The 26,177-nt window shown below is 34.1% G+C and overlaps 1 protein-coding gene across 3 annotated transcripts; it reads left to right on the forward strand.

Annotated features, from left to right (window-relative positions):
• The first annotated feature begins 449 nt into the window (after positions 1-449).
• On the forward strand, positions 450-25,588 carry LOC149773770 (uncharacterized). 3 transcript variants are annotated; one of them, XM_089946034.1, is made up of 6 exons: positions 450-646; positions 13,174-13,281; positions 13,786-13,830; positions 15,763-15,855; positions 21,881-22,040; positions 22,697-23,680. In XM_089946034.1, the coding sequence occupies exons 1-5, from the start codon at positions 644-646 to the stop codon at positions 22,028-22,030; spliced, it is 399 nt and encodes a 132-aa protein (XP_089802160.1). In that variant the 5' UTR covers positions 450-643; the 3' UTR covers positions 22,031-22,040; positions 22,697-23,680. The 3 variants fall into 3 exon arrangements, with proteins under 3 accessions (XP_089802160.1, XP_089802158.1, XP_089802157.1); XM_089946032.1 differs by lacking the exon at positions 22,697-23,680 and adding an exon at positions 23,695-25,588 and having other exon boundaries at positions 451-646; positions 21,881-22,044; XM_089946031.1 differs by lacking the exon at positions 22,697-23,680 and adding an exon at positions 23,695-25,588 and having other exon boundaries at positions 514-646.
• Positions 25,589-26,177: the final 589 nt, after the last annotated feature.

Here is a 26,177-nt window from a genome sequence, read left to right on the forward strand (position 1 = left end):
ATAGATGGATGTACAGTATGCACATAATGACAAGTGAGCTGATAATAACATAATAATTGACTAATTTTGATAACCTGTCAGTCGACATGTGAAAGAATTTTACAGTTACTGGCTCATAGCCGATCCCATCAAAATTCTGATAGTAAAAGTAAGCAGACCATAAAGCTATCACGTTTTGCGACAAAAATATCACCCACGTCTCAAACTGCACTCGTGAAGGACGTTGAAACTAGATTCTAAATGATTTATTCAGTTTTTCCCACAGCATTTGTTTGTTTTCCATACTATTTAAATAATCTGATACTTCAACGAAAACAGGGGTTTTGTTTACTATCCATGTGGGCTCTGCGTCGGCGTTTGAGACAGACGTAGGATTTTGTCTTATTGGTACAAAAATAATTCTGCATCAAATTAGCAATAATAATCTCTGTTGTCTACACCTACACTCCGGATTGACCGATTAGATTATGTCTTTAGGAAACGATCAATTCCGCTATCGAGATACGGAAAAACTGTAGTGAATAATTAATGCTCCCTCCCGACTACATAAGTGCTTGGATGATGCGTGAAGTGCAGCATTCCCTTGCAGACGGTGAAACCAAATCTCACAGAGGCAACAGTTTGTGTTAAAGACAAGAGACATATGGTATAAAAGTCAATTTCTCAATTTATCTCTCTCTCTCTCTCTCTCTCTCTCTCTCTCTCTCTCTCTCTCTCTCTGTCTGTATGTCTTTCTCTCTCTCTCTCTATATATATATATATGTATGTATATATTCGAGATGCATGTACAACGTTGTACATAATTATAACAAAAGAATATTTTTATAATAATAATAATGATGACCCATTTTATTTGTGTTTGTATAAAATAGATCACCAAAATCCTCTAGAAATGCATTTAGTGGCCTTGTAAACATATTTTTCAAACTAATATTGAGTTGACACAAAGTATGCGTATGAAATGTATAGATAGCATTTTCAAATTCATTTTATATTGAGTTTGTGTAGTAACCGTTTCAAGTCTGACATATTTCCTAATTTGTTGGAATTCTAAGCATAATTTCCATATCGTATTATATAAATTAGGTTGATTTGTATTCATTTAATCCCAGAAAGACATTGTTCTATAGTATTATTTTGGCGTTTAACTGAATTTAAAAGAGAGAATTCAAACAATTATTTTACATTCCTGTTATATGCAACAATACTTTTATAACTTTTTCTGCCAGTTTAACTAGTTTTAGATGCCCAAGTGCTGTTTAGTACTGTCTTTTATATTAATTTTAGATACCATGCACCAGTTGAATTACCGCTTACTGTTTTTGTGTATATCAAGTATAGATACACAAAGATCCCTTTATTTACGGTCTACTGTTATTTAATTAATTCCATATACACAGTAGCAACTTTTCAAGCAACTGCTGATATTTGCTATACTTTAAATATTGTATTTCTCTCTATTGAGACTATTTTATTTCTTATTGCTAAGTATTGCTTTTTTTCACAGATTAATAGTAATTGTTGAACTATTATGTTCTGGCACGGGGCGAGAGTTTTATTTTCGGCCGAAAAATTTAGCCTTGAAAGAAAAAATAAATATTTAAACCAATGAACTAGAAACAATATATTATGATCAGAATTCGATCGATTATGATTTTATTTTAATCCTTGATGAGTTCGGAACGATCAGTAAAATATCATTTTTTTATCCACATTTGTATGGAAAATATTGCAAAACTCAGTATAAGAAAGAAAACTTATTATCTTGACTGAAACAGAAGCAGAACTACACATAGTATGTACTTCTAAGAGATTGTCAGAAGTAGGGTGTAGTTTCTCGCATTTTGTAACGTGCATAAGGGAGAGAATGTTTGCGTACCTTTATGTTACTTGCATATAAGTTGCCTGAACTTTCTTTGGATATTGTGCATGTATAAATGGAGCATGATCTAAGCACACGGCTAACCAAAATGGCTGCTCCAATGAGCTCAAAAGGTCAGCTTGAATTAGTCTAAAGTACACTATCTTCAGCAGGAGTTAAAAAAGACGAAACGCATTTTGCCTGACAAGACAGTACCTGCTCCTGAAAGTACAATAAATCAATTAAAATACATCAAAGTTATAAAGCAAAACATGAAACTGTAGAGCGCCATCGTTTATCACTTGATATGAAAACCATACCGCTAGAGATTACTCACTGACACATACATGAATTCGTTTCTGACTCATACAAATCTGCTCTAACTAAAGAATCGGAAAATAAGAAAAACATTAAAAAAGGAATTGCATTTCACACGTGTGTGTCAATATAGGGGAATGGCGGATACCAAATACACTACTGCGTTATTCATGTGTTGAGTTAGTGCAATAATTCATTTATTTATAATGCATGGATTCCCCATCTCGAAAATAGTTTTATTCATTATAATCTGTAACTAAATTTTCATGTCTATGATTTGTTCTTTATAAAATCGTAAAAAGTTGTCATATAAATTCTAATAATGATGTATCTAAATTTTCAAATCCGACTCTATCATATATGTATGTATGTATGTATGTATGTATGTATGTATGTATGTATGTATGTATGTATGTATGTATGTATGTGTGTGTGTATGCATTCATGCATGCATGCATGTATGTATGTATGTATGTATGTTGTGTGTGTGTGTATGTATGTATGTATGTATGTATGTTCTCTGTGTGTGTATGTATGTATGTATGCATGCATGCATGTATGTATGTATGTATGTATGTATGTATGTATGTATGTATGTATCTATGTATGTATCTATGTATGTATCTATGCATGCATGTATGTATGTGGTTAATTATCGACAATACAGAAAATATTTCAACGTAAATTCATAACGGCAAGAACAGAAGCCTTGCATGGAATCCCAGCTCGTAGAAAAGACATACATAACACCTTGAATATTTGCACTTGCTACTCTCTATATTGGGACCTGCAAAACGGATTAAATGACACATGCATTATATATTACAGAGTGTCAGATTATTTAGCTGACATGATTCACGAGAGAAATGGAACAATGGCGCTAACCGTTCACTTAATAAATGAATAATATAACGGTAATTTCTATTTCAATTCTAAGCAGTAAAAAACGAAAATCATTATTTTTCAAAACAATCGTGTACACTAGCTTCGTTTTCCAGCTGCTTAACGTTGTCGTCATCCTCATGCACATTTTGACAACTTGAAAAGATAACGTTAATGCCTTATTCGAGGTATAAAGACTTACAGTTGTATTTGCTTTATATATTTCCAATGTGGTGGAATTGTTTTATGTTGTTTTGTTTTACTACTTATGTTTATGTTTGCGATGCTAACCAGGATGTACAGACTATGTTATATCTTGGTCAGAGATTCAAGAGTTAAACCTCTCGTTTCGCACATTCTTTTCCATGAATTGTTCATCAAACGTCACTGTGATGTTTGTTGTTTAAGATATAAAAATGAACATATTAACATCAGACATAATACCCGCACTTTAGAACAGAAGACTGACAATATACATAACTATGTATTTAGCTACCCACGATATTGATTAAAATTTCCCATGTAACGTCCATTTAAATGATACCAAGTATACTCAGGTGTTAATCTAAACAGTTCCTGTGTGTTACACAAGCTTCGTGGAACGTGTTATCTTAACAATACAAGAGACAGAATTACAAGTATGTTTTCCATTATCCTCTGAACTAAGCAATGTTATATGTTCCCATTTTTTGCATCGATAATAACGCTTATTCTGATGGTTAGATCGGTTATTCTTCTGTGTTTGTTTTGCTTGCTGCTGTACCTTCGAAACATTGGCGCTGTTGGAACTGAACTTGCATTACTGATTTTAGGAATATTAGATGGATCCAATCTTCTTTAGCTTCAACAATTGATCTTGGGGCAAGGCTTATAGGACACATTCCTCATGGAGACATAACTGGGTCACGAAGAACAAATAATCAATTTATGTGTTGATGAGTTCTGGCCATCATACCGCGATACCAAATTGGCCATGTATGATGGCAACCCAAACTGGAACATGTTCATACTGTTTTTCTCGATAGATTGAAATAAATGCCAATAAAGTAACTGGTAATACAGTACTAGTTTTTCCACGCGTGTTTTATTTAAACTCTTTGAAATACGAATTAATAAGGTGTCCGTTGCTATAATTTTCAACCGCTGCTTTAAACTGATATGTGAGATGTGAGATAGAGAGAAAAAGCAAAATGCATAAGGTATTGAAACAGATGCTATTCAAAATAAAATAAGGAATAAGAAGAAAACTAGTATGTGGAAATCAAATTTAATACTTATTGAAATAGATCCTTCATTTGAGTGAAATTGTTGTCAAAAAATTGAAATCGTCACTTTTTAGTTTATTCATGTATTATTTTCTAAACGAAAAACAAGTCTTTAAAATTATCTTTCTTGAAGACCCATTGTTAATGAAACACTGTACATGCACTCATTATAGCAGAATATTAAAGGTCAAGCTTCAGTGAGATTTAACGAAGCCACTTTACCAACATCGTGTCAATCAGATATCATGATACATACAAACTATTGTCAGATAAATAATCCACAAATTGCAGAATTAAACAAGTACAGATTTTCCAACACTATTGGTAATTAGGTCAGATTTTTATGTCATTTTCGCGTGAGCTGCACTTATCCATTCAGCATGAATTGGTTTTACTAATGGCTTAGCCAGGTTTACTAATAGAGTGTACTGATTCCTTTTTCCGTGATGGTCTTGCTCTCATATATAGCATATAAGTTGTAGAAGTGTTATTTTAATTCTTCTTTGTACTCTTTGTAACAAATGAGTAATTCCAATGCCTTTCAATTTAGTTAGCATCTTCGCAGTTTTTTTACATCGGCTTCATTTGATGTTGAGTACTGAGAAGAAAGCACGGTGTTAGTGTTTGGTCGTGGCAGTTGTCTTATTTGTGCCTAAGTTGTGGAATATATGTTATTCTGACGACAACATGGCGTTTGTATTAAGTTTGTCAGATCTTATATATGAGCTTATGTATGTGGCAATATTGTTTTCATATTAAAGTGACCAGCCGTTGGCATAGTGTTATCCTTTTGTATTGATTTTATGCATTCTTGAGGATAAAGCACATGCTTAAGTACGTACTATATGCAGGGTTTGGCAAAACCACAAATGTAACTGGCAAGAAAAACGTCATTGATAAAAAACTTTGAAAGTTGAGCCACATGAAAAAGAGATACCCTAGTACCATCAACCTGTCACACAGAGCAAGCAGCTCTGAAGCCTAGTACCATCAACCTGTCAAACAGAGTAGGCAGCTCTGAATCCTAGTACCATCAACCTGTCACACAGAGTACGCAGCTCTGAATCCTAGTACCATCAACCTGTCAACAGAGTACGCAGCTCTGAATCCTAGTACCATCAACCTGTCACACAGAGTACGCAACTCTGAATCCTAGTACCATCAACCTGTCAAACAGAGGACGCAGCTCTCAATCCTAGTACCATCAATCTGTCAAACAGAGGACGCAGCTCTGAATCCTAGTACCATCAACCTGTCACACAGAGGACGCAGCTCTCAATCCTAGTACCATCAACCTGTCAAACAGAGGAGGCAGCTCTCAATCCTAGTACAATCAACCTGTCAAACAGAGTACGCAGCTCTCAATCCTAGTACCATCAACCTGTCAAACAGAGGACGCAGCCCTGAATCCTAGTACCATCAACCTGTCAAACAGAGGACGCAGCTCTGAATCCTAGTACCATCAACCTGTCACACAGAGGACGCAGCTCTGAATCCTAGTACTATCAACCTGTCAAACAGAAGACGCAGCTCTGAATCCTAGTACCGTCAACCTGTCAAACAGAGGACGCAGCTCTGAATCCTAGTACCATCAACCTGTCAAACAGAGGACGCAGCTCTGAATCCTAGTACCATCAACATGTCACACGGAGGACGCAGCTCTGAATCCTAGTACCATCAACCTGTCAAACAAAGGACGCAGCTCTGAATCCTAGTACCATCAACCTGTCAAACAGAGTACGCAGCTCTGAATCCTAGTACCATCAACCTGTCACACAGAGGACGCAGCTCTGAATCCTAGTACCATCAACCTGTCAAACAGAGGACGCAGCTCTGAATCCTAGTATCATCAACCTGTGAAGCAGTGTATGCAGCTCTGAATCCTAGTACCATCAACCTGTCAAACAGAGGACGCAGCTCTGAATCCTAGTACCATCAACCTGTCAAACAGAGGACGCAGCTCTGAATCCTAGTACCATCAACCTGTGAAGCAGTGTATGCAGCTCTGAATCCTAGTACCATCAACCTGTCAAACAGAGGACGCAGCTCTGAATCCTAGTACCATCAACCTGTCAAACAGAGGACGCAGCTCTGAATCCTAGTACCATCAACCTGTCAAACAGAGGACGCAGCTCTGAATCCTAGTACCATCAACCTGTAAAACAGAGGACGCAGCTCTGAATCCTAGTATAATCAACCTGTGAAACAGTGTACGTAGCTCTGAATCCTAGTACCATCAACCTGTCACACAGAGGACGCAGTTCTGAATCCTAGTACCATCAACCTGTCACACAGAGTACGCAGCTCTGAATCCTAGTACCATCAACCTGTCACACAGAGTACGCAGCTCTGAATCTCTAAACATTTTCTCTTTAGCATTGTAACCAAATACATCCACACGTTAGGACAGAAATGTCGTAGTCGATATTAATTTTCAGGCATTCAAAAGCAACGATCGAGACAGAGAATTGATAATGGCAGATGTAATGTCATCCGTCATTGCTATATTTATTAATAACGATTCATTGAGACAGGTTTACAGACTTTAATGATGTATTTATTTTCATCAATGGATGTAGAAATATCGCAGATATATCACTGTAAGAACTCGTAAGAGGGACTGAAAAAAGAACGATTTCAGTTTCGTTTATGTGGATATTCAGATCAAGCAAATTATTTTAAACGTTCAGCATTACGTGTCTTAGAGAATGTAAATAGAACAAGCACATTAACAGCACTATTGTCCAATCTGTCACTGATCACCGATGCATAGCTTTTACTACGGAGTATAAAGTACCCCCTCAAAGCTTATCATTCCTACATCCTATTAAGATGCAAAGTTATAAAATACATAAAGAATATGAACACACTCCAATCTGACTATAGGACATAGCATTGCGAGTCTATTATCTTAGAATAAGCAACAGAAAAGGTGAAAGACGACAAGCCTTGTACAATTTAACAAATAATATTATCCCCAGAATACAAAGTCAAAATGAGAAGAAGAAAAAAACAAATTACGGTATTGCGAAAGAAATCCCCAAATAACTCAAAAATAACAGACATAAGTCCTAGTAACTGTAATTCAGTAAAAAACAAGAACCTATCTTAAAACTGAAGTTGATGACGTGTCTATGGTAGCTATTAAAGTGTTGATGTACCAGCAGTCTTTTCTTGAATTACAGAAATATAATTCTAGGTTTGAATTCACGGCCTGAACCTCACTATATATCTACATAGCAGCGTCTGAATCGTGTTGTGAAGCTCAAATGGAGTAAGAGAGCGTCTTTGTTTCTATGGAGAAGAAGCTACCGTTCACATAAACAATTTGGCAAGGCGGAAAGTTCTTGTACCTATACAACTATGTTTAAACCAGAAAAATAGTTCTTGTGTTATGGTCGGAACAGAAAACATGCTGATAGTGTACCATAGACGACAACATGACCCTCTCTTTATGTCGAAATTTGAAACCTCTTACGTTGGAAATTTTCAGAGGGAACCTCAAAAGGAATTTTCTCGCGGACAGTCTGTCCAGAGAGGTCAAGGTGGTACTAGCAGAAAGGTCTGTACATCAAGCAGTAGCTAGTTCTCTATTCGTGATGCTGCGAATAACCTTAATGGACTTGTTTACAAAGAGACTGAAAAACAACCTCCCCATTTATTTTACCAATTCCCAGATCCGAATGTCTGGACAGTGGACGCATAAAGTCTAATGTGGGGTCCAGCGTCTGTTCGTTTAAGCTTTTATGCCTAAGCCACGACTTAGTTTACTAATAATATTTTAGGAACCTAACCCGTCCCTCAACATATTTTGGATAGTTTAATTTTTAGAAAGAAATTTGTGTGTACATGCTCAATAACACAATTAATATCTCAAATCAATATAACTATTACTCCAAAAAATACGTAATAACAGTTTCAATTGAAATCTAATGACAAAACGAATGAATTGCTTATTCTTTTGTATACGAATAAAATAAACCATTGTATTAAAAGCAGCCACACATACAAAAGCTAAAAAGTTATTTCCGAGCGATGTTTCAAAATGCAAAATGTAGGCTGTTAGATTACCTCGATGACATATATTTTTTTTTGTTCTCCTCAGAATTGACATTTAATTATCATTCTTTATAGTATGTATAAACATCCTTCAAATATTTCTGAAGATCTATTAGTTCTCTGCAATAATAGTTTTTTTTAGCATAAAGGATTATGCTGACCTTAATATCACAAAATGAACATTATATATATATATATATATATATATATATATATATATATATATATATATATATATATATATATATATATATATAAAGTTGCGAACTATCAAAGAACAAACATCATCAGATGCATACCCTTCAATGCTTGCAATTTCATATGCGTTGAATGTTCTCTGAACATAAGCACCAATTAATCCGTAACGTCTGTAAGCTGTTCACTTGACATATGAATACTAAGCAGTCAAATCAATTAATCACTTTGAATAAGATAGTAAGTATTATGAGGGAGACAATTATGATGTCAACATAACTTAATTATTTTTCTCCTTGTAAATACCTGAATATTATTTTAAAAAACACAGACATTATGTCCCGATATGCGAATGTATCGGGTTACATTACAAATTTTAATAAATGTTTAGGGTACTAGAACAGTGTGATCTATTTAAGAATGTGATCTTAACAAAACCCGAACAGCCTGTTGCGTTTGAGTCGTCTGAACCACCTGTGTCACAGGACTGTAAGGGTGATAAACCTTTATTAAAGCTAAATCTACAGTCAAATTCATTTTCGCCTATAGCACCAAGCCCATCCACCTGTTTGTAATATGACTGTGGCACTGTTCATGCTGGGCTTAGATATAAGGAAGTTTAATTTGTGTTACATACGTTCCTGGTCTAAATGTAATGCACAGTTGACGTTGAAAATTTCTGATATCAAATATCCAGCGTGCTGAGATTAATGTCTAGCCAACCGTGACTACCAGCAGTTAAAAATTTGACATACACATAGAGTGCAATTATCATGATAACCTTATTACAGCACCAAACTATATGTTACACTTATAGACAAGGCTAAATATTTCCACAATATCTACAATAAAAATGTTCTGTATAAATAGTTCAGCAAATATATATATATATATATATATATATATATATATATATATATATATATATATATATATATATATATATATATAGATATACGTATAAAAGCTGTAGGTCTCATTGCTTTTGTGCATTAGACGCTACCTCCCTGTTTTGTTTCTGAGGGCTGTTGTACCCTGGGTTGATTCGTTTGATGACATACGTTTTGTAAGTCCTTTCTGGTATAATGGACAATGGCTACATTTACGTTGAATGTGAATGGAAGAAATTCATAACAAATCAAAGTTGTAATAAAATCACAGACTTTATGCCTGCACTTTGCAGCTGCAAAACCGACCCATTAGCCTTTCTAGATTTCCTGCATTGCATTCACAGATTTACAAGATCGACATCCATTACAGTTTCTGGCTATATAGCACATTTCTGTCCGGTTTTAAGAAGTGTTGAAAAGTCACGAAATGATAAGTGACAAATGCCAATACCGTAGAAGATACGTCATAAACTCTATATCTACCGCTCTGGCAGCATTCAATAGTAACTGGTGGTCCGGTTGAAACCCAGTTTTAATGCTTTGAGCATTGAATCCGGATGACATTCCAGGATGAATGTCAGGACGAAATGAATACAGTGTAAAGGTCCACTTACTAACTAGTCTAGTTGGTTCAGACTGTTTAGACAAATGGTATGAGTTCCTGACACTACTACAGACGAACTATGTACTTCCTTCATAACAGTAGATTATACATTTTTTTAACCTTATCGGTTTCCAACACTCGGAATTGCGAATCCGTGTGAAATTCCAGGAAGATTGTCTAGGTAAGAGGCGAGTAATCTAGCGGTCTGCGTATACGAGATCACTTACTAGCTAGTCTAGCTGGTTTCGACATTCTATTTTTGTTACTTGTGTTTTTGTGCTCCTGACCGTCGGGCAAACGAACCCGATTCAATTCTGCATGGCGAACGTTAGACTGTGTACCCTCCTAACGTTAGAGTAAAGGAAACAATCTTTTTCTTACCTTGTATAAATGACACGACGATATTATAGTAATTTGAGTTCCAAAAGGCAATTGTCCGATATTATAGATTGTCACTAACATTTACCAATACTTGTATGGCTGCCAAACACGTTTATTGCTCTAGTGGCATGATGTATGCAAAATCGTCACCCGATATTCACTAGAAATATTGACCAGTATCTTTTCCGTGCATAGAACATTTGACTTTGTGTATGTATGTATGTATGCATGTATGTATGGATGTATGTATGTATGTGTGTATGTATGTATGTGTATTAAACAAAATATCTAATAAACAACAGAACAAGGGTGGTGCGAAACCAGCCCAAGCACTTGCAAAATCTATTCTTTCTTTCAAGGAGGCAATGCCTAAAACGACAATTACATAAACATAAATATAACCGAACACAAAAATGAGTAATATACAAAATCTACACTATGTATGATATAGATAAGTACAATTAAATACAAAACAAAGGTTAACTGATGTTGAATGTTGTCGAGTTTTCGTGCTTCCAAGGCAGGAATGACTAACACAACGGACCCCAATCACAATGTTATGGAGGACAACAATGAAATGTTTGCGCTATCTACAGCAATATTCATTTCAGATACAATATTTTCATCCACTGGATCTAATATGTTGTTGAACCGACTCATTGGTAAAACTTGCACAAAGTTATGATCTAAAGCTATATTTCAACATTGAGTTTGTAATATTTCATAGATTAGTGACCCATGTGTTTGATAAAAAGAATGTACGTATGTATGTATGTATGTATGTATGCATGTATGTATGTATGTTTGTATGTATGTATGTATGCATGTATGTATGTATGTATGTATGTATGTATGTATGTATGTATGTATGTATGTATGTATGTATGTATGGCAGGAAAATGCGATTTTGGTAACCTGTACATTCTTAGTTACTTATGCATTGGTGAAGGGCCGGTTTGTTCATCCTTATTTAAGCCACTGGGTTTGTGTGGACACAGCTGGCGAATCCAATAAGCTTCTTTGGTTTTCCTAAAATTCTGTGTTCCATATTGAGTTATTGGCGTTCCCGGTCAGGATTACAGGAAAGTATGACCTGGAGAAGAGAAATGATTCGACATTGGGCTCCTTTCCACTTCATTGGTTAGATTATCTGATCTGTGAAGATTCGTTCTAATGTTCAATTTCTTCGTTTCCCCAAAGCATTTAGAGCTGAATATCCTGCATATAATGAGGTATATCATATTTATTTTCTTACATTTTATAGTATATTGAAAATATTAAATGTTTCATCAGTGAATGTGTTTGAAAATGTGTTTTTCTTTCTTCCTGTATTGGCACTTCTTGCATTGTTTGTTTCCACAAGGCTCCAATTTCCCATCTATTGTCTATTAGTTGGCTTTAAATTTGCTCTTTCTCTCAAATTTTGAGGCATGCTAAATGTTACTACTTGTTTGAGTGGAAAGATTAATATAATCGGTTTACACTTTTCAGTGATTGAGCAATGTCTGTATACATCTATATAAATATCTACAAGGCAAAGGTAATTTTATGACTAAAACAATAATAATATTGAATATTTCTAATAAATGATTTATTTGTCTTATGATATCTCATCATTTTATAAATTTAAAACATCTTTCGTTGCATTTTGTGTTTTAATTATACGCGTATTTAAACTTGAACCAGTCATAAATCATGACTCATTATAGCCACCTCACCTGGCGTAAAGATCATAATCAAGGTAAACATAAACCACTGACCACTATACATGTGCATGAAAAGACGTGTACTTAAGTGATGGCACTGACAATCATTGCTAAATAACAGAAATAAAAACGTTTCATTTTCTATGGTAAACGTCTATGCATTCTGGAATCTCAACTACGGCGAAAGTTTTTATTTATGCATGTTACAATCCAGCTACTGTTAATATGAAAATACCATAAGTTCTTGATTGTTCAGCTTGTTATTGTTTCTGTAACAGCCTGCAGATGAAATAAAAATAACCGATGAACTATCTCGGAACTAATTCAAGTTATGAATAATGCACTGACAAATGGGCAGCGGACAAAAGTGGTCACGTACATTGAATACTATCAGTCTCTGTATGTGGTCATATTGGTCTAGTACCTTGCATAGTATCAATCTTGGTGTATGGTCATATTGGTCAATTACCTTGGGTATTACCATTTACAGTATATGGTCATATTGGTCAAGTACCCTGGATATTATAAATATTTGCTAAAGTCATATTTGTCAATTACCTTTGGTATTATCATTCACAGTATATGGTCGTATTGGTCAGGTACATTGGATAGTATCAATCTCTGTATATCAGTGGTGCACCGCCTTTTTCGGACAAGGGCCATTTTCTAAGACCAGTCAAGGGCCGCAAACACTAATTTCTTTAATACAATTACTGTTTACGGGCCAGCTTTCTGTGTTGTTTTAATTTGCCCTGAGGGCTGGACAGAACACGTTCGCGGGCCGTATCGGGCCGGCGGGTTACGGGTTGTTCACCCCTGCTGTATATGGTTATATTCTTCTTTTATATTGTACAATATCAATCTCTGTATGTGGTCAGATTGCTCAGTATAAATGACTTTCTTCCTTCCTTTGTAGTTAACGTGACCTATGTATGTGAAAGATCCTTGCTTTTTAAAGACAACATGTATCTTTTATTATTTACCCCTTTTTAATTTTTATCACCAATTTCAGAAAATGGAATTCAAAATAGTGTATATCCTGGGAACCATAGTTGTCATGCTCCATTTATCAGTGGCTCGCCCTTATCTCCTTGATACGCAAGAAGCAGACAGTGAGCAGGTAGGATCACAGGAGAACCACATAAAACACACACACACAAACACACGAGAGAGAGAGAGAGAGAGAGAGAGAGAGAGAGAGAGAGAAATATAGAGAAAACTCAAAACGAAGGATTTGAAGTCCATTCATGATTTTGTTTCGAAAACGACAAATGATGAAACGGAACGTCCCTTTATATACTTTTATACTTTTAAATATAAATGTGAGTGTTGCGAGCTATTGATTTGTTGGTCGTTAAGCATAAAAAGGACGAGTCTGCCTTGGTACAATTCATTATGTTCTTTACCATAACTTTGTGTCATATATTGTCGAAATATTTAGTCTTCGTATAAACACTAGGTCTGAGTAAAAGCCCTGAGTCTGATGAAAACCCAGATTTGGAGTAAAACACTGATTTGGAGTAAAACATTGATTTTGAGTAAAACCCTGATTCTGAATAAAAGCACTAGAATCGAAGACCATACCATGCTAGGTTTGACTTTGACTTTATAAATACTTTTTCAGCTACTCAAACCCTATGATACACAAGAGAAATCCTGGGATGATATGGTAAGTTTAACTAAGGTCACATAATATGTAAGAGTCCTTGTACAAATATAATTATTGTGATGGAACTGAAGAAATAGCTGCTTTCCTTTGTAAGTATTTATCATGCAGATATATCAAAAGGATACGAGTGTATCCGTCGTATCCTAGACTTTAATTTATGGATAGTGAAGGTTTAAAGATACATCTTTGTGTAATATATGCTTTCATGCATACGATCTGTCATTTTGTCATAGAATGGTTTCACTGCGCGAGTAAAATTACAAAGTACACTTATAATAGAAAAAGAAAACTTTTTGCAACACAACGTATAGGTTTTGAACATTTTTCTTTCCATTCTTACATATGATTGAAAAGAGGAATTACAGCGTTGTACGACCGAATGAAAATTTAAATCAAATCACGAAAATTGAAAATGAATGAATTTCCTAACAGAACATCATTTTTAATTCCAATGAAACACACGTCGTATAAAATCCATTGTCCTGAAGACCAAACTGGTATACACATACACACAAACACAACACGCATACGGTAAGGAGGATGTATTGAGGTTTATATTCAGTCAAGGTTACTGTAGAACCATACCAGGCCATCTCTCTTTATTGAGGAACTGAATATCAATGTTTTATACAGGAAGAGATAAAAACTCAAAATTAAGGGATTACTTATTCGATACTACGATACAGAAGTAGGCTCATTCTGTCATTGCAAAGATGTCATTTAAGTGAGGATTAGAGACTAGAATGTTAAACAAGGAAGTGAAGGCGATTTGTAACCGTTATCTCTTATCTCTCTCATATTCTATTATATTGTTATTTATTTTTGGACTCTATTGACATTTAGTAAACTGTGAGATTTGGACAATATAACAGCTATCCATATTTTCTCTGTACTTTAAACAAAAAGGTTTCTGAATGGTCGGCTTGCTGTGCTTTGTACTGGCGCCTTAAATGAAACACAGCTTATTTGTATACCTCTCTGTATAAGCATATGGCACATAGAATGGTACAGTTCTTGCTAATTAACATGTAAAATTTAATTGTAAATGAAGTATGCAGGTATATAATAAGGCTTAATAGTGCGTCAGGACAACATTGGTTATAAGGTTGCAATCTATGTCGAATCCTAGCTCTGATTTCCATTATTCTGCGTTCTTTAATAATGGGAACAATGTTTGTGTTTTACGTTCTGTGTCCATATGTGTAAATACAGTTGATGTTACAGTTTTAATATTCAATTGTATTTTCATTATTTAGTTTTGATAATATGTATTAAAATGAACTATATTTCCCTGTAGTTGTAAGCAAATAGATGATGCGATTCCAACTTGCACATTTTTTCCAATGATAACTATTGATGAAGATGCCTCATATATCTTTATTCTTAGTTTTTACGTAAAGCGCATTGTGCTTAGGAGTCTCTACGACGCGTTGGGTAGCTTACCAGAGATGGCTTGGGTTCAATTCATATTATCGGATTATCACAGCCGTTATCGTGGTGTGTTCTTGGTTTTAAAAAATGCTGAAAATAACCTACATGCCTTAGCTGTGCCGCAAAACACCAAAACCAAACAAACCAAATTAATGTCTTTTTAAGTTGAGATTTTGTTCTGAACTGATATTATTCACTAGAAAGAATAGCATGCAAATCAGTTATATTATCATTTTTTAAAAACCTTTATGATCTTTTTTTTTTTACATATATATACTGCAATTGGGTTAATCGAAATTTGGAATTACCTGTACCCATATAAACAATTATTGTGTGTGTTCCTTTCGTTGTGAGTATCAGAACTATTGATTTATGTTTGAATGTATATATTTAGTGTTTTATATAGTGGATATATATATATATATATATATATATATATATATATATATATATATATATATATATATATATATATATCTGTGTGTGTGTGTTTATTTCAAGGATGAGATTACGGCAGCTGACAAAAGACCCTACTATACGAATACAAATGACCTCTCAGCATTTCAAGACCCGGACCTTTACAGCACGGAAGAGGTAAGAAAACTGTTTGTATTATATATAACACAACAGTTTTAAAAACTAAATAGTGCAAACTATAAAGAATCTTTTAGAAAGACCGCCAGCAAGCCATTCCTATTAAATATCCCTATGATGAACTATGTATGAACAAAACACATTACATCATCAGAAAGTTAATACTATGAAAATGATCCAGTGGAACTGTGTTATCACTATTGCCTGTTACGAGATAGCTCGACTTGGCCTGTATTTCTCATTTCGTGAGAAGCAGTTTGCAATATTTTACGCGATGCATACTTCTTTCAACTTAGTCAAAGTAAGGTGTATATTTGTTGGCACGTACTGTTAATGAAAGATTATTGTGGCAAATGGGATGTCTCTCATGCCGGTAGATGATTTTATGCTTCGTATTTCAGATACTGGAATTTGAAACATGCCCAACAAGTGAGAAATAATGTCGTTTCAGAGCTATTTTAATATGCTTTGAATCCTATTTTTGTCAAGGGAGTGTCTGAGGGACAGGATAATTTGAAACTGAAAATTTAGTTCCACCATTTATAACCTTGGTAATTCATTGCTTTTGTCAAATGCCTATTGCACATATGTAAACGGGATACATTTGTATCTATTGTTTTACTCTAGTCTGTCGAAGGCTGCTTAGACGTACAGTGTTATAGAACCTTGGTCTCTTGAATCCATGCTCAGTAATAGACGTAGTTCATAATTTATATCACCAGTACAGTACTTTGTCACTTCTATCCAGTTTAGTTACACATTAACATAACAGTATGTCAGTTTCTTTTGTTAATTCTTAAATGGGGATTTTAAAATCGTTATTTTCGTTATCATACATTCGCCTCTTTAATATACAATAATACGTTCATTTGTGTTATACAATTTTAAATTTATTATATCACTATGGCACATCAAAATGCCGCGCCTTTCTACAGGTTTGGTTATTTTAGTGACGTTTCAGCACGAGCAATCGAATGAATCTCCCCAGTAGGGCACATATTGGTGCTCTATGGCCAGTCCGTTAATTATTAAATCTAGAGCATTTAATTATAAATATAATTAGGGTTTTCAACACATTTGTTTTAAATACATGTCAGTTTCATCACTCGCCGCAGAGCGCTACGTACAAAATACCAGTAACCGGACGAAAATAGTAATCATAATACTATTGACTGAAGAAACATCAATGAGCGTGGGCCGGTATGTTTATTGCTGCATGCCACGTGACAGACAAATTTGTTGTAAGGTTTAAAGCGACAACCATAATAAAATCAACTAAGGCAGTCTATAACTACCTTGTTGTTGTTCTCTATTACGTAGACGTTTGCGGTGTTTACGCTAATTTAATTGGTAGTAATATTCTTTAAATTACCTTACAAGCTCTACTGTGCTTAAGCAAGTGGAAAGTCGTGCTCTATGTTAATATGAAACAAGTAAAGAGTATGCCTAGCTAACCTTTTGTGCAAATCAGTCTAGAATTTCAAAACGCATTCAAAGTTTACATCTTTCAGCGCATTCTTGTTGAAAGCAATACCAATGTTTTCTCTATCTCCTAGGTTACAATTTTTAACAACTTCCTTACCAATTTTATGCATGTATCATTCTAGTCCATTTCAAACTATCGGCTTCTTACTCCTTGGAATGTGGCAGTACACTTTAAACTCATTCAAGTACACTATTAACATAGCTTTTCAATCCACTATTCTCCTTTCTAAGTATTATCTGTTATTTTAAAGTCGCACTGGATAACAAAATAATTGATACCCATTAAGCTATCGCAAAAAGGACAACCGATTCAATGCTTTTACAAAACGGTTCAAGTTGTGTGTGATCTTATAGTTTCAAATAATGGCTGATTTCTTAATAAATCTAAGCCTGTAGCATTTCCTATTCGATGTCGCAATATGAAATAGAGAGTTGTTTAGTTTAAAAACCTGATCGGGTGATGCAAAATAATGTTGTCTGTGTCAAATGTTCTATTTGAAATATGATTTGTGAACAAAAAGTACTTTTATCGAATTGTACATTATTAACTCAGCTCGCATCTGGGACTTTTCATATGCAATACATGAATAGTGTAACGTCAGAATTTAATGAAATGACGAAACGCATAAGCACTACTTCTATATAAATTCATTTCACTCAAACAAATACTGCGTGATAAAGATAATCTGAAATAGGCGATGATTTAATATTAAATTCATGAAACATTTTGAAAGATTTCCTGTTCATTCTCGCCAGTGCTTGCAGAAAATGATAATTATTGAAGTCATTTAATAAATTCAGAATGTATTTCTGTCCTATTTGAAATACTTTTTTTAAAATAACATTTGTGTTGATTGATATACCAGTTTGTTTGTTTTACAACGCAGTTGTCGTTTTAAAAAAAAAAAGCTTGGTTAGGTAAAGTTTCATGTTTTGCAAAGCGAATAACAACAGTAAGAAAGAAACACGCCTAATTAATTCAATTAAATTCGAACATTGTAATTTTAATAATGAAACAGGTGCAGTAACGTGTACTCTGTAGTGATGAAAACCATTGAACACTATAACTAAGAGGAGATACTTGAGTTTTATGTTGATAGCAAAGTCATCATTTGCACTTTTTAATTTGCACCAAGGTGCGGAGTATATCAATTTGGAAACATTTTGTACCCGCAATCTACATAAGGGAAGAGACCTGACTGGCCCATGTTATACTGTCATGAACGCTTGAGAACTGAATTAGTCTCATGTTGGTGTAGGTTGAGCTTGCATATTTGTTTTAAACTTCAGCCAGCTAAGATGTGGTTAGTTGCATATCAATGCAGAATCAAATTGTTCAATATGTATGTTTGATCATGCCAGCATTGCATGTGTCATAACAAGACGATTTACGATATAAAGTCAACGTATTTTAGTACATAATTAAAACAAAAACAAACATTGTGTTTGATGCTGGCCACTTTCGTGACTTTGTAGTGAACATGAATGATATTAGTGAAACAAATATTTGCTATGTATTTACAGCATACCAACTATTTCGACAAAGTCCATAGCGTAAACGTGCTATGAAATTGAACAATGAGATATAGCGTATAATACAGAAATTGTTTGAGGCTGCAACCGCCATAAACAGAAATACAGCAAATAGAGCTTGCTGCATTTCTGGCAACCGGACAAGTGTGGGTGGGACAAAGAACAAAAATGTCCAAGAAAAGACAACATCACTGTTGGTCAAAATTGCACCCATGCATTCTGTACATCTAAACAAATATAACATTCTTTGTAAGTAACGGACATAAAATGTATTAATACCGATGTCACAAAACAACGTTGTAAATGTAAATGAAATGGTCTCTCCAACTTCCACACAAAAGGTAAATGGAGTTTCATTTTAAACGATACAATATTAGTAAAAATAATTCAGTGGAAACCTTTGTATTGAAATCTCGAAATAGTATGTTTCCCCAGTGGTAGCGATGGGAGTGAAGAACATATATTGATTTCCTATCTTAGTGAGAGCAATTCTAATTAAATATAGAATTTCAATAGGTTTCCATTTGAACTAGTATGCTTTTTCTTTTCTTACGTTAAATGTATGAGATGAACTTGTAATATATCCCTGCTCCCTTATAATAGTTTATCTTTTCGTGTTGTGGTGATTCCTTTTTTCTTTGCATTTCTATTAATGTTTTTCCAATTTGATTCGATTGTGTCAAGAACTCCATAGTACACAACAAAAAATGTTTTACAAGTTTTGAACTCGTTGTACACAAGGAACACACTATCTTACTCATCCATGTTATAAAATGGAATACAGACTTTCACAATATTTATTTAGAGGGAATATATTTATTATAACAGTGACAGTGATACAATTTGTTAATCGATTGTGGTGAGATAATCATGGACAAAAAGTATCGTTACAAAATATGTTAAACATCTGTAAAATTCTCTGGCGTCTTTTAATTTCAAAGAGAAAACTAATGTCCATTCTAACCTCAAGTGTGTCTAGAAGTAGTTTATATGGCGAATGGTTGAGAGGATCAATTATTTTTATCTTTATCCGCGGGATCGTATGTGCAGTTGCACTACAAAAAGACGGAACGGATGGCATGTTCAGCCCTCCACCTTAATATTCACTTACTAGAGTGTTCCGTTCAAATGCGTCATCTTTTCCACTTCGAATATGCTTCATGATTTATTTAAGAGTTTCCGGAAGTACCATAAAACAGTGAGTGAGCATAGGCAAATCTAAACATTTAATTACTTCGATATATCCAATCATGACAGTTTTTTTTAAAGTTGTAATTGTTTCAATTTTCTATTTCCTCTAAGTTGTTGCAGTAGTATTGCTTTCCGTCAAATCAAGTATAGTTCAAAGAGGTGTAAAACGACTAGAACGGTTCCAACTAATTGCTGTTCCTAATTCTTTAGCACAACCCCGTTTTGCAAAAAAACATATGTCCTGCTCTTTGTTAATGCTCACGCCCATCCCGAGCAACAGGAGAAGCTATCTAGAATAATTAAAGCAGTGTTGAGAGAAGTGTCATCGTCAGTGTTGAGAGAAGTGTCATCGTCATTTATTAAGAGTATTGGAATATCAGCGTATTGGCCTATTATATATTCAGGATTATTAATTTCTTGTATGATTTATATCTGAATTGTCTTTAGTGCAGCACTTAATACCTATAACGCTGTTAAGAATATATGTGGGGAAAGGGGTTAACCATATTTGAAACAACGCTGCATAGGAAAAATCTTGGATCAGCGACGTTTATTTAGCAAAGGCTTCGCCTATCATCAGTGATGATAAAAGGTTTGAGACCATTTCAATGTGGATTCAGCGAAGATGTTTCTTTAACAGTCTATTCTCCTGAATCAAAAACATGTCGTAATTAAGAAGTGGTAAAAGTGCTGAGATGACATATTCATCTGTCCTTTTAATAATTAAATCTAAAACGAGGCGAGTGCAGTCACTGATATGTCAACTCCTCAGAAAATCTCATTGTGTTTCACTTATTATATTAGTAAAACCTTCTTTGTTCTACAAATATAAGGTTGTGATATGATGATGCAATATATGTGATAACTACTTGCGTTTGGGTAACGGATAGAATACTGTTTTTGTTTGCATAATATAGTGCTCTAAGTCAAACAAGTCCCAGAATATGCCAGATTTGTTTGCAGATCTCAGCCGTAAACTGTCAAAGCCAGGTCACTTCTCATTTTATCTGCATTGAGAAGATTATCAATAGCTGTAGTCGTTAGTTATTCAACCATCAAAATAAGTTTAAATAAAATGAGTCAGTATACCATAGTACTAACATTCTAATTACAGGTGTCTGACAACTCCTTAAATACCGTCTCTGTTCTCGTACGTTTTCATTAAAGACAGCATAAAAAGTATACACCCATGACAAAAATAATATAAAATAAAAAAGTCTTTACAAAATGTTTGTTTCTTGTCGGAGAACAGATTTGTAAGAAATCATAAAGCAACAAAGCGGGAAAGACTTGTTGTGGGGGTTCTTTAATACAACTTTAGAATCCCGAAATGCATCACTGAAGGCTATGCGACACACTAACAAGAAAACAAGACTAAAACAATGAAATAACTAAAACCAATGAATAAATAAAAACAAATTAAGCACAATGTTCTGTATGTCAAGTTTTGAGAGTCGCAGAAAAGCCAGCCGCATGTGTTGCCTTATACCAAACGCTCATTTTTCGACTAAAGAAGGGCTGCATTTACTTTGCGAATTATTTTAATTCAGAGATAATCCAATGTGAGCACTGCTATATCACGATATAGCTATTCCAATAGAGAAAACGATATCAAGTTTTATTCACCATTGACAAGGAAACAAATATTTAAACATATATAAAAGGATTATATTTACATGTTATAAATGTACCTTTCAAACGCCTACCAACCTCTGCAACTGTGTGTTGGAAAGCTTGATTAATTTACAATCCAAGCAAATATAACCAGGTAATGGAGAATTGTTTTAAACGTTAATATGTATTTGTGTACTTTAAGATAGCCGAGAAGGGCAAATTCAGACAGAAACGTCCGGTTCCCATGTCACGGACAGCACCTGATGGGGGAGTGAAACGTAAAACAAGATCACTGTGCGTGCTTCCAAGTGGGACCACCATCATCATTGTCAAATGTTACTATCGTGGCTAGCTGCTATTTCGTAGGTCATTTACATTGTTTCACTTCTACTGTTAAATAACGTCTAGAACCAGTAATTTATACCTACTGATATACTACAAAATTACAGCGTGGAAAGAGAAACATATGTTTGCAAATGTAAAATATATGTTTCCTTATATATGTCAAACATGGGCCGAGTACCATGCATGTCACCCATGTTAAGCGTGTTTGAAACATGTGAAATGTACACATGCATCACGTTTTTCACATCAAGACGATTTTACGTAACAGAATATGGATATATGTTTTTCCCATTTCTTTGATATAAGGTTGAATATTTTACCAAACCTCACTATTTGACGATTACCTGATACAGGCTATTAATTCAAAACAACAGAAAGTGACTATTATTGACTTTTTAATGTGTTTTAACTATATGTTCGTAACCAATGGTTAAAATCGGGTTAATACTATTTATTTTGTGAAATTTGCTACAATAGTATGACTACTTGGACTTCACATTTAACAGGATTCATAAAGTCCAGAAGCTTCAAGTTTGGTTAAACACTATGCATAAATCTCTTTGATCGACACTAACAACATTAAATGTAAATATATTTCCTGTCTTAGGTATATGCGTGTTTATTTTTGCGTGTGTTACATTATTTAAAACACATCTTGCACTTATTTTCACAGGCTTTGTACGAACATAAAATGCTTAACTCAGTTCAATAAAGGACATAATGTTACCTGAAAAGGCAAGCATTCTAATTGTGAAAGTCCGTGATCTTTATACGATGTATTAGTAAAACATCAGTGTCTGTCTCACAATGTCAGGAGCCATGGTATCTCGATGGCTAGAGTATCTAACTCGTAAAGAAAATAGCGTGCATTCGAATCCTACCATCAAAGTAGCAGATACGCCTACTCTGGTGTGTCTTCGAGCGGGTTACGCTACTCCAATTGCCTTGATGCTACATGCTTTACATGTGTTGCTCTTATTTAATCACTACAACCAAATCACACTTTTTATCAGTTTATCTTACCGGTACCCTTGTGATTTCTCATTGGTGTCGGCAGTGGTTATGTTGTCTGCGTTTGTGAATGAATATTCAAAGGTACATCGAACACCTATGAGGAAAGTGTAAAAGTAAAAGAGAAACGTTAATTAAAAATAAGTGAATACAACTGATTCAGTGACGAGAAGTAGATGGGATAATGGCGGGAGGTAGAGAATAAGCGTTGAATTTCCAGATCTTTTTAGCTCGAAGAGATTAATTTGTGTGTTCGCCACATATCATTCCTTATTTTATATGCCTTCATCCACCAATGATGACTTAGCTTATTAAAAGTATGATATAAAGTTTTGTGTCCGTAAAATAAAATAGTGTGCCAAGATTATACGAGAATCTTGAAATTTAATATATATATATATATATATATATATATATATATATATATATATATATATATATATATATATATATGCAATTGTAAAATACATTCACACTGTTTTTGTGTGTTTTCAGGTAGTCCTCAAATGTTGTGCGTTACTAAGAACAAATTGTTTTATAATTTAGATTGATATTTAGAGCACTACTGGTTATATAACCGTTTTATTTCGTCTTTTATTTAGATGAGATAAATCGTTTTCGTGTAAAATATGATTTTTATGTCTTGTAATTTCTTTTTAGGCTGGCGAACGAATGAAGTTCGACAGATATTGGACGCAAAGTGACATTTTATTAATTTACATTTCAACCTAATAAGTGCTTTCTTTATAGACGCTTTCTATCTTTAAAATTATAATGATTTTATTTTATATTCACGTGTGTTGTGTTTTATTGACGTTATAGAATAGCATTGTCAGTTCTTGATAACTACATTTATCACATAAATATGTATGATAAATATGGTGCTTGTTTTTAGATTTCTTTGTATTTTCATTTCCGTTAGCAGTTAAATGAATCAATATGTGCAGCGGGTTGATTGAACATAGCCTCTTCTCACCATATCAGGTCGACATTTACTTCATTGAGCAGAAAGTGACTGCATATCTAGTGACTTCTATTGTGAATACCGCATACATTAAGCAAATAATGGTTATATTAATGTGGCAAGTCGTATCAGCTGCAGAATTGTCAATACTAAGACAAGTCGAGTTAAGATACCATTGTGGCGTCTGATACTGTTACTTTTCCTTAGATTGAAATCATCAAAGTTTTAATACCATGAACCGATTTAGGGGCAAAAGACAGAAGTTCTGTAGTACATTACAGTTGCTAGATACAACAACAAATACTGGAACAAGGTTTTAATTAATGAAATCCAACCTCTTTGTGGATACATTTCAAAACGCAGAAATAAAATGCAACATCTATAATTTGCTCACTCATTCGTGAAAATGTGAGAGAAACTTTTAAAGTGGTATCAATTAAATCCAAAATACACCTGATAAAGTTCTACAAAACACCAAAAAGAATGAAGACCTCAGAATAAATGTCATTGCCGGAAATATACTGGTCCGCAAAGAATTGTAGTAGGCAATAACCCCTTTGAATCATTCCCTATCGTTCCAGAATAATATTATTGTAAAATATCAGCTCACTTTATTTCCACTGAATAGTCCAAACAGACGTTTTCCTCTCAGATCATATCCACGTACAACACAGAGTATGTCTGCAGACTTAATATTAAAAAGTGCGACGAGACATGAGAATGACGCCAAAGTAGGAGTGAAATCTAATTGATCAGTCTCGCATTGCATACACTTCCTATTACGATTATAATTCACAACATATTCTCACATGCCATATCATACTACTGATTTTAATGTTTCAAATACCTAGTCATTTGACCTAACTCATCCAATACGAATTAATTTAATTCTTCTACAATCGTCCTAAACGATCTGTCCAATGGGAAAAGACCTAATCTCGCGAACATGACTACTAATACTTCTACTATTAGTGACCGTCAAGACGATTGTACGATAGATATATATATTAATTGTTAGTGAATTAAAACATTCCCTTGGAAACGGTGTACAAGCTTTCTGTTTAAAACTAATTAAGGACCAGAAGCTCTCATTTTGTTGTCATGTATTATTAAAGGGAAGACTGAAACTTCATTATTCAAAATTCCAATTCTTTTCCAACGATAATGTTGATTGCAAGATCATCGTATTAAGTAATACATTGGTTAGGGCAATACAAGACTTGGACAAATTCTTAGTAAGGTTTGTCTAAATATCTAAATTATGATAGAGAGATCGCCTAGTAGTCCTACACTTATGTTAGTACAAAGTGTTCGACGGTCGTTTTTAAAGAATTGCAAAAACTAATGTTTTTTTCTAATTTGCGTATTGTACAGAAAATAGTGAATATTTTAACAAATATACCATGGTAAATGGCTGATAACTGACTATCCAATAAAATAGCATTCTTTATATTAAATAAAATGTATAGAATTATTTTTACTTAAATATTTTCTTTATAATCATTCTTTCGAAAAGATTGTATCTTCTTATCATTATTGTTATTATTGCTATCATTTCACTGTTTGTATGGAAATAAACGCTCTAACGATTGTGTTTTGTTTTGCATTTATATAACAGTGCTATTAATATCTTATCTTTCCTCCAGTATTACACGTAGTAGTTTGTGAGTCTTTAGTTGATTATCATGTGTTTTACAATCAAGAAACACAATCATTTGTTCGTGTATTTGATCCATTCACCATGCCTAGAAGAGACGGATATTGCTTTTTCCTTTAAAATCATTAAACATAGCGTGAAGTTTGAACACCATCAGTTTGGCATATGTCTTTCCGTTTTTTGAGAGTTGACACTGAAGTGGACTAGCTAATCTGTATTCGTCATGCTAAGCTTTTTTGCTTATTCGTGTCTATATATAGAAAAACAAATACTTTAAATAAAGACAATAAAGTAGATTTGTTGAAAGGAAGTTTATTCCTTTGCATCCCTGTATACTATTCTTGAAAATTGCTATCCTTTAAACAACTGATCTGGCTTGGGGCATCACATTCCTATTATTGAAAATAGCTGATAACTGCTATGGAAAAACACAATTGTTGACTCATATTTGGATAAATATAAGTGAATTTGAAAACATGTTTTGCTGTTTTGCACCAAATAGAAATGATAATAAAAGCGTAA

Source organism: Sinohyriopsis cumingii, unplaced genomic scaffold (assembly GCF_028554795.1).
Source record: "Sinohyriopsis cumingii isolate HCF-2022 unplaced genomic scaffold, ASM2855479v2 utg000576l, whole genome shotgun sequence".
In the NCBI taxonomy this organism is placed as follows: Eukaryota; Metazoa; Mollusca; class Bivalvia; order Unionida; family Unionidae; genus Sinohyriopsis; species Sinohyriopsis cumingii.

Bases quoted from the DNA above. Each gene is read 5' to 3' on its own strand.
- LOC149773770 (XM_089946034.1), top strand. The intron at 13,282-13,785 runs GTAGGATCACAG...ATACTTTTTCAG, and splicing joins AAGAAGCAGACAGTGAGCAG to CTACTCAAACCCTATGATAC. The intron at 15,856-21,880 runs GTAAGAAAACTG...GTGTACTTTAAG, and splicing joins ACCTTTACAGCACGGAAGAG to ATAGCCGAGAAGGGCAAATT.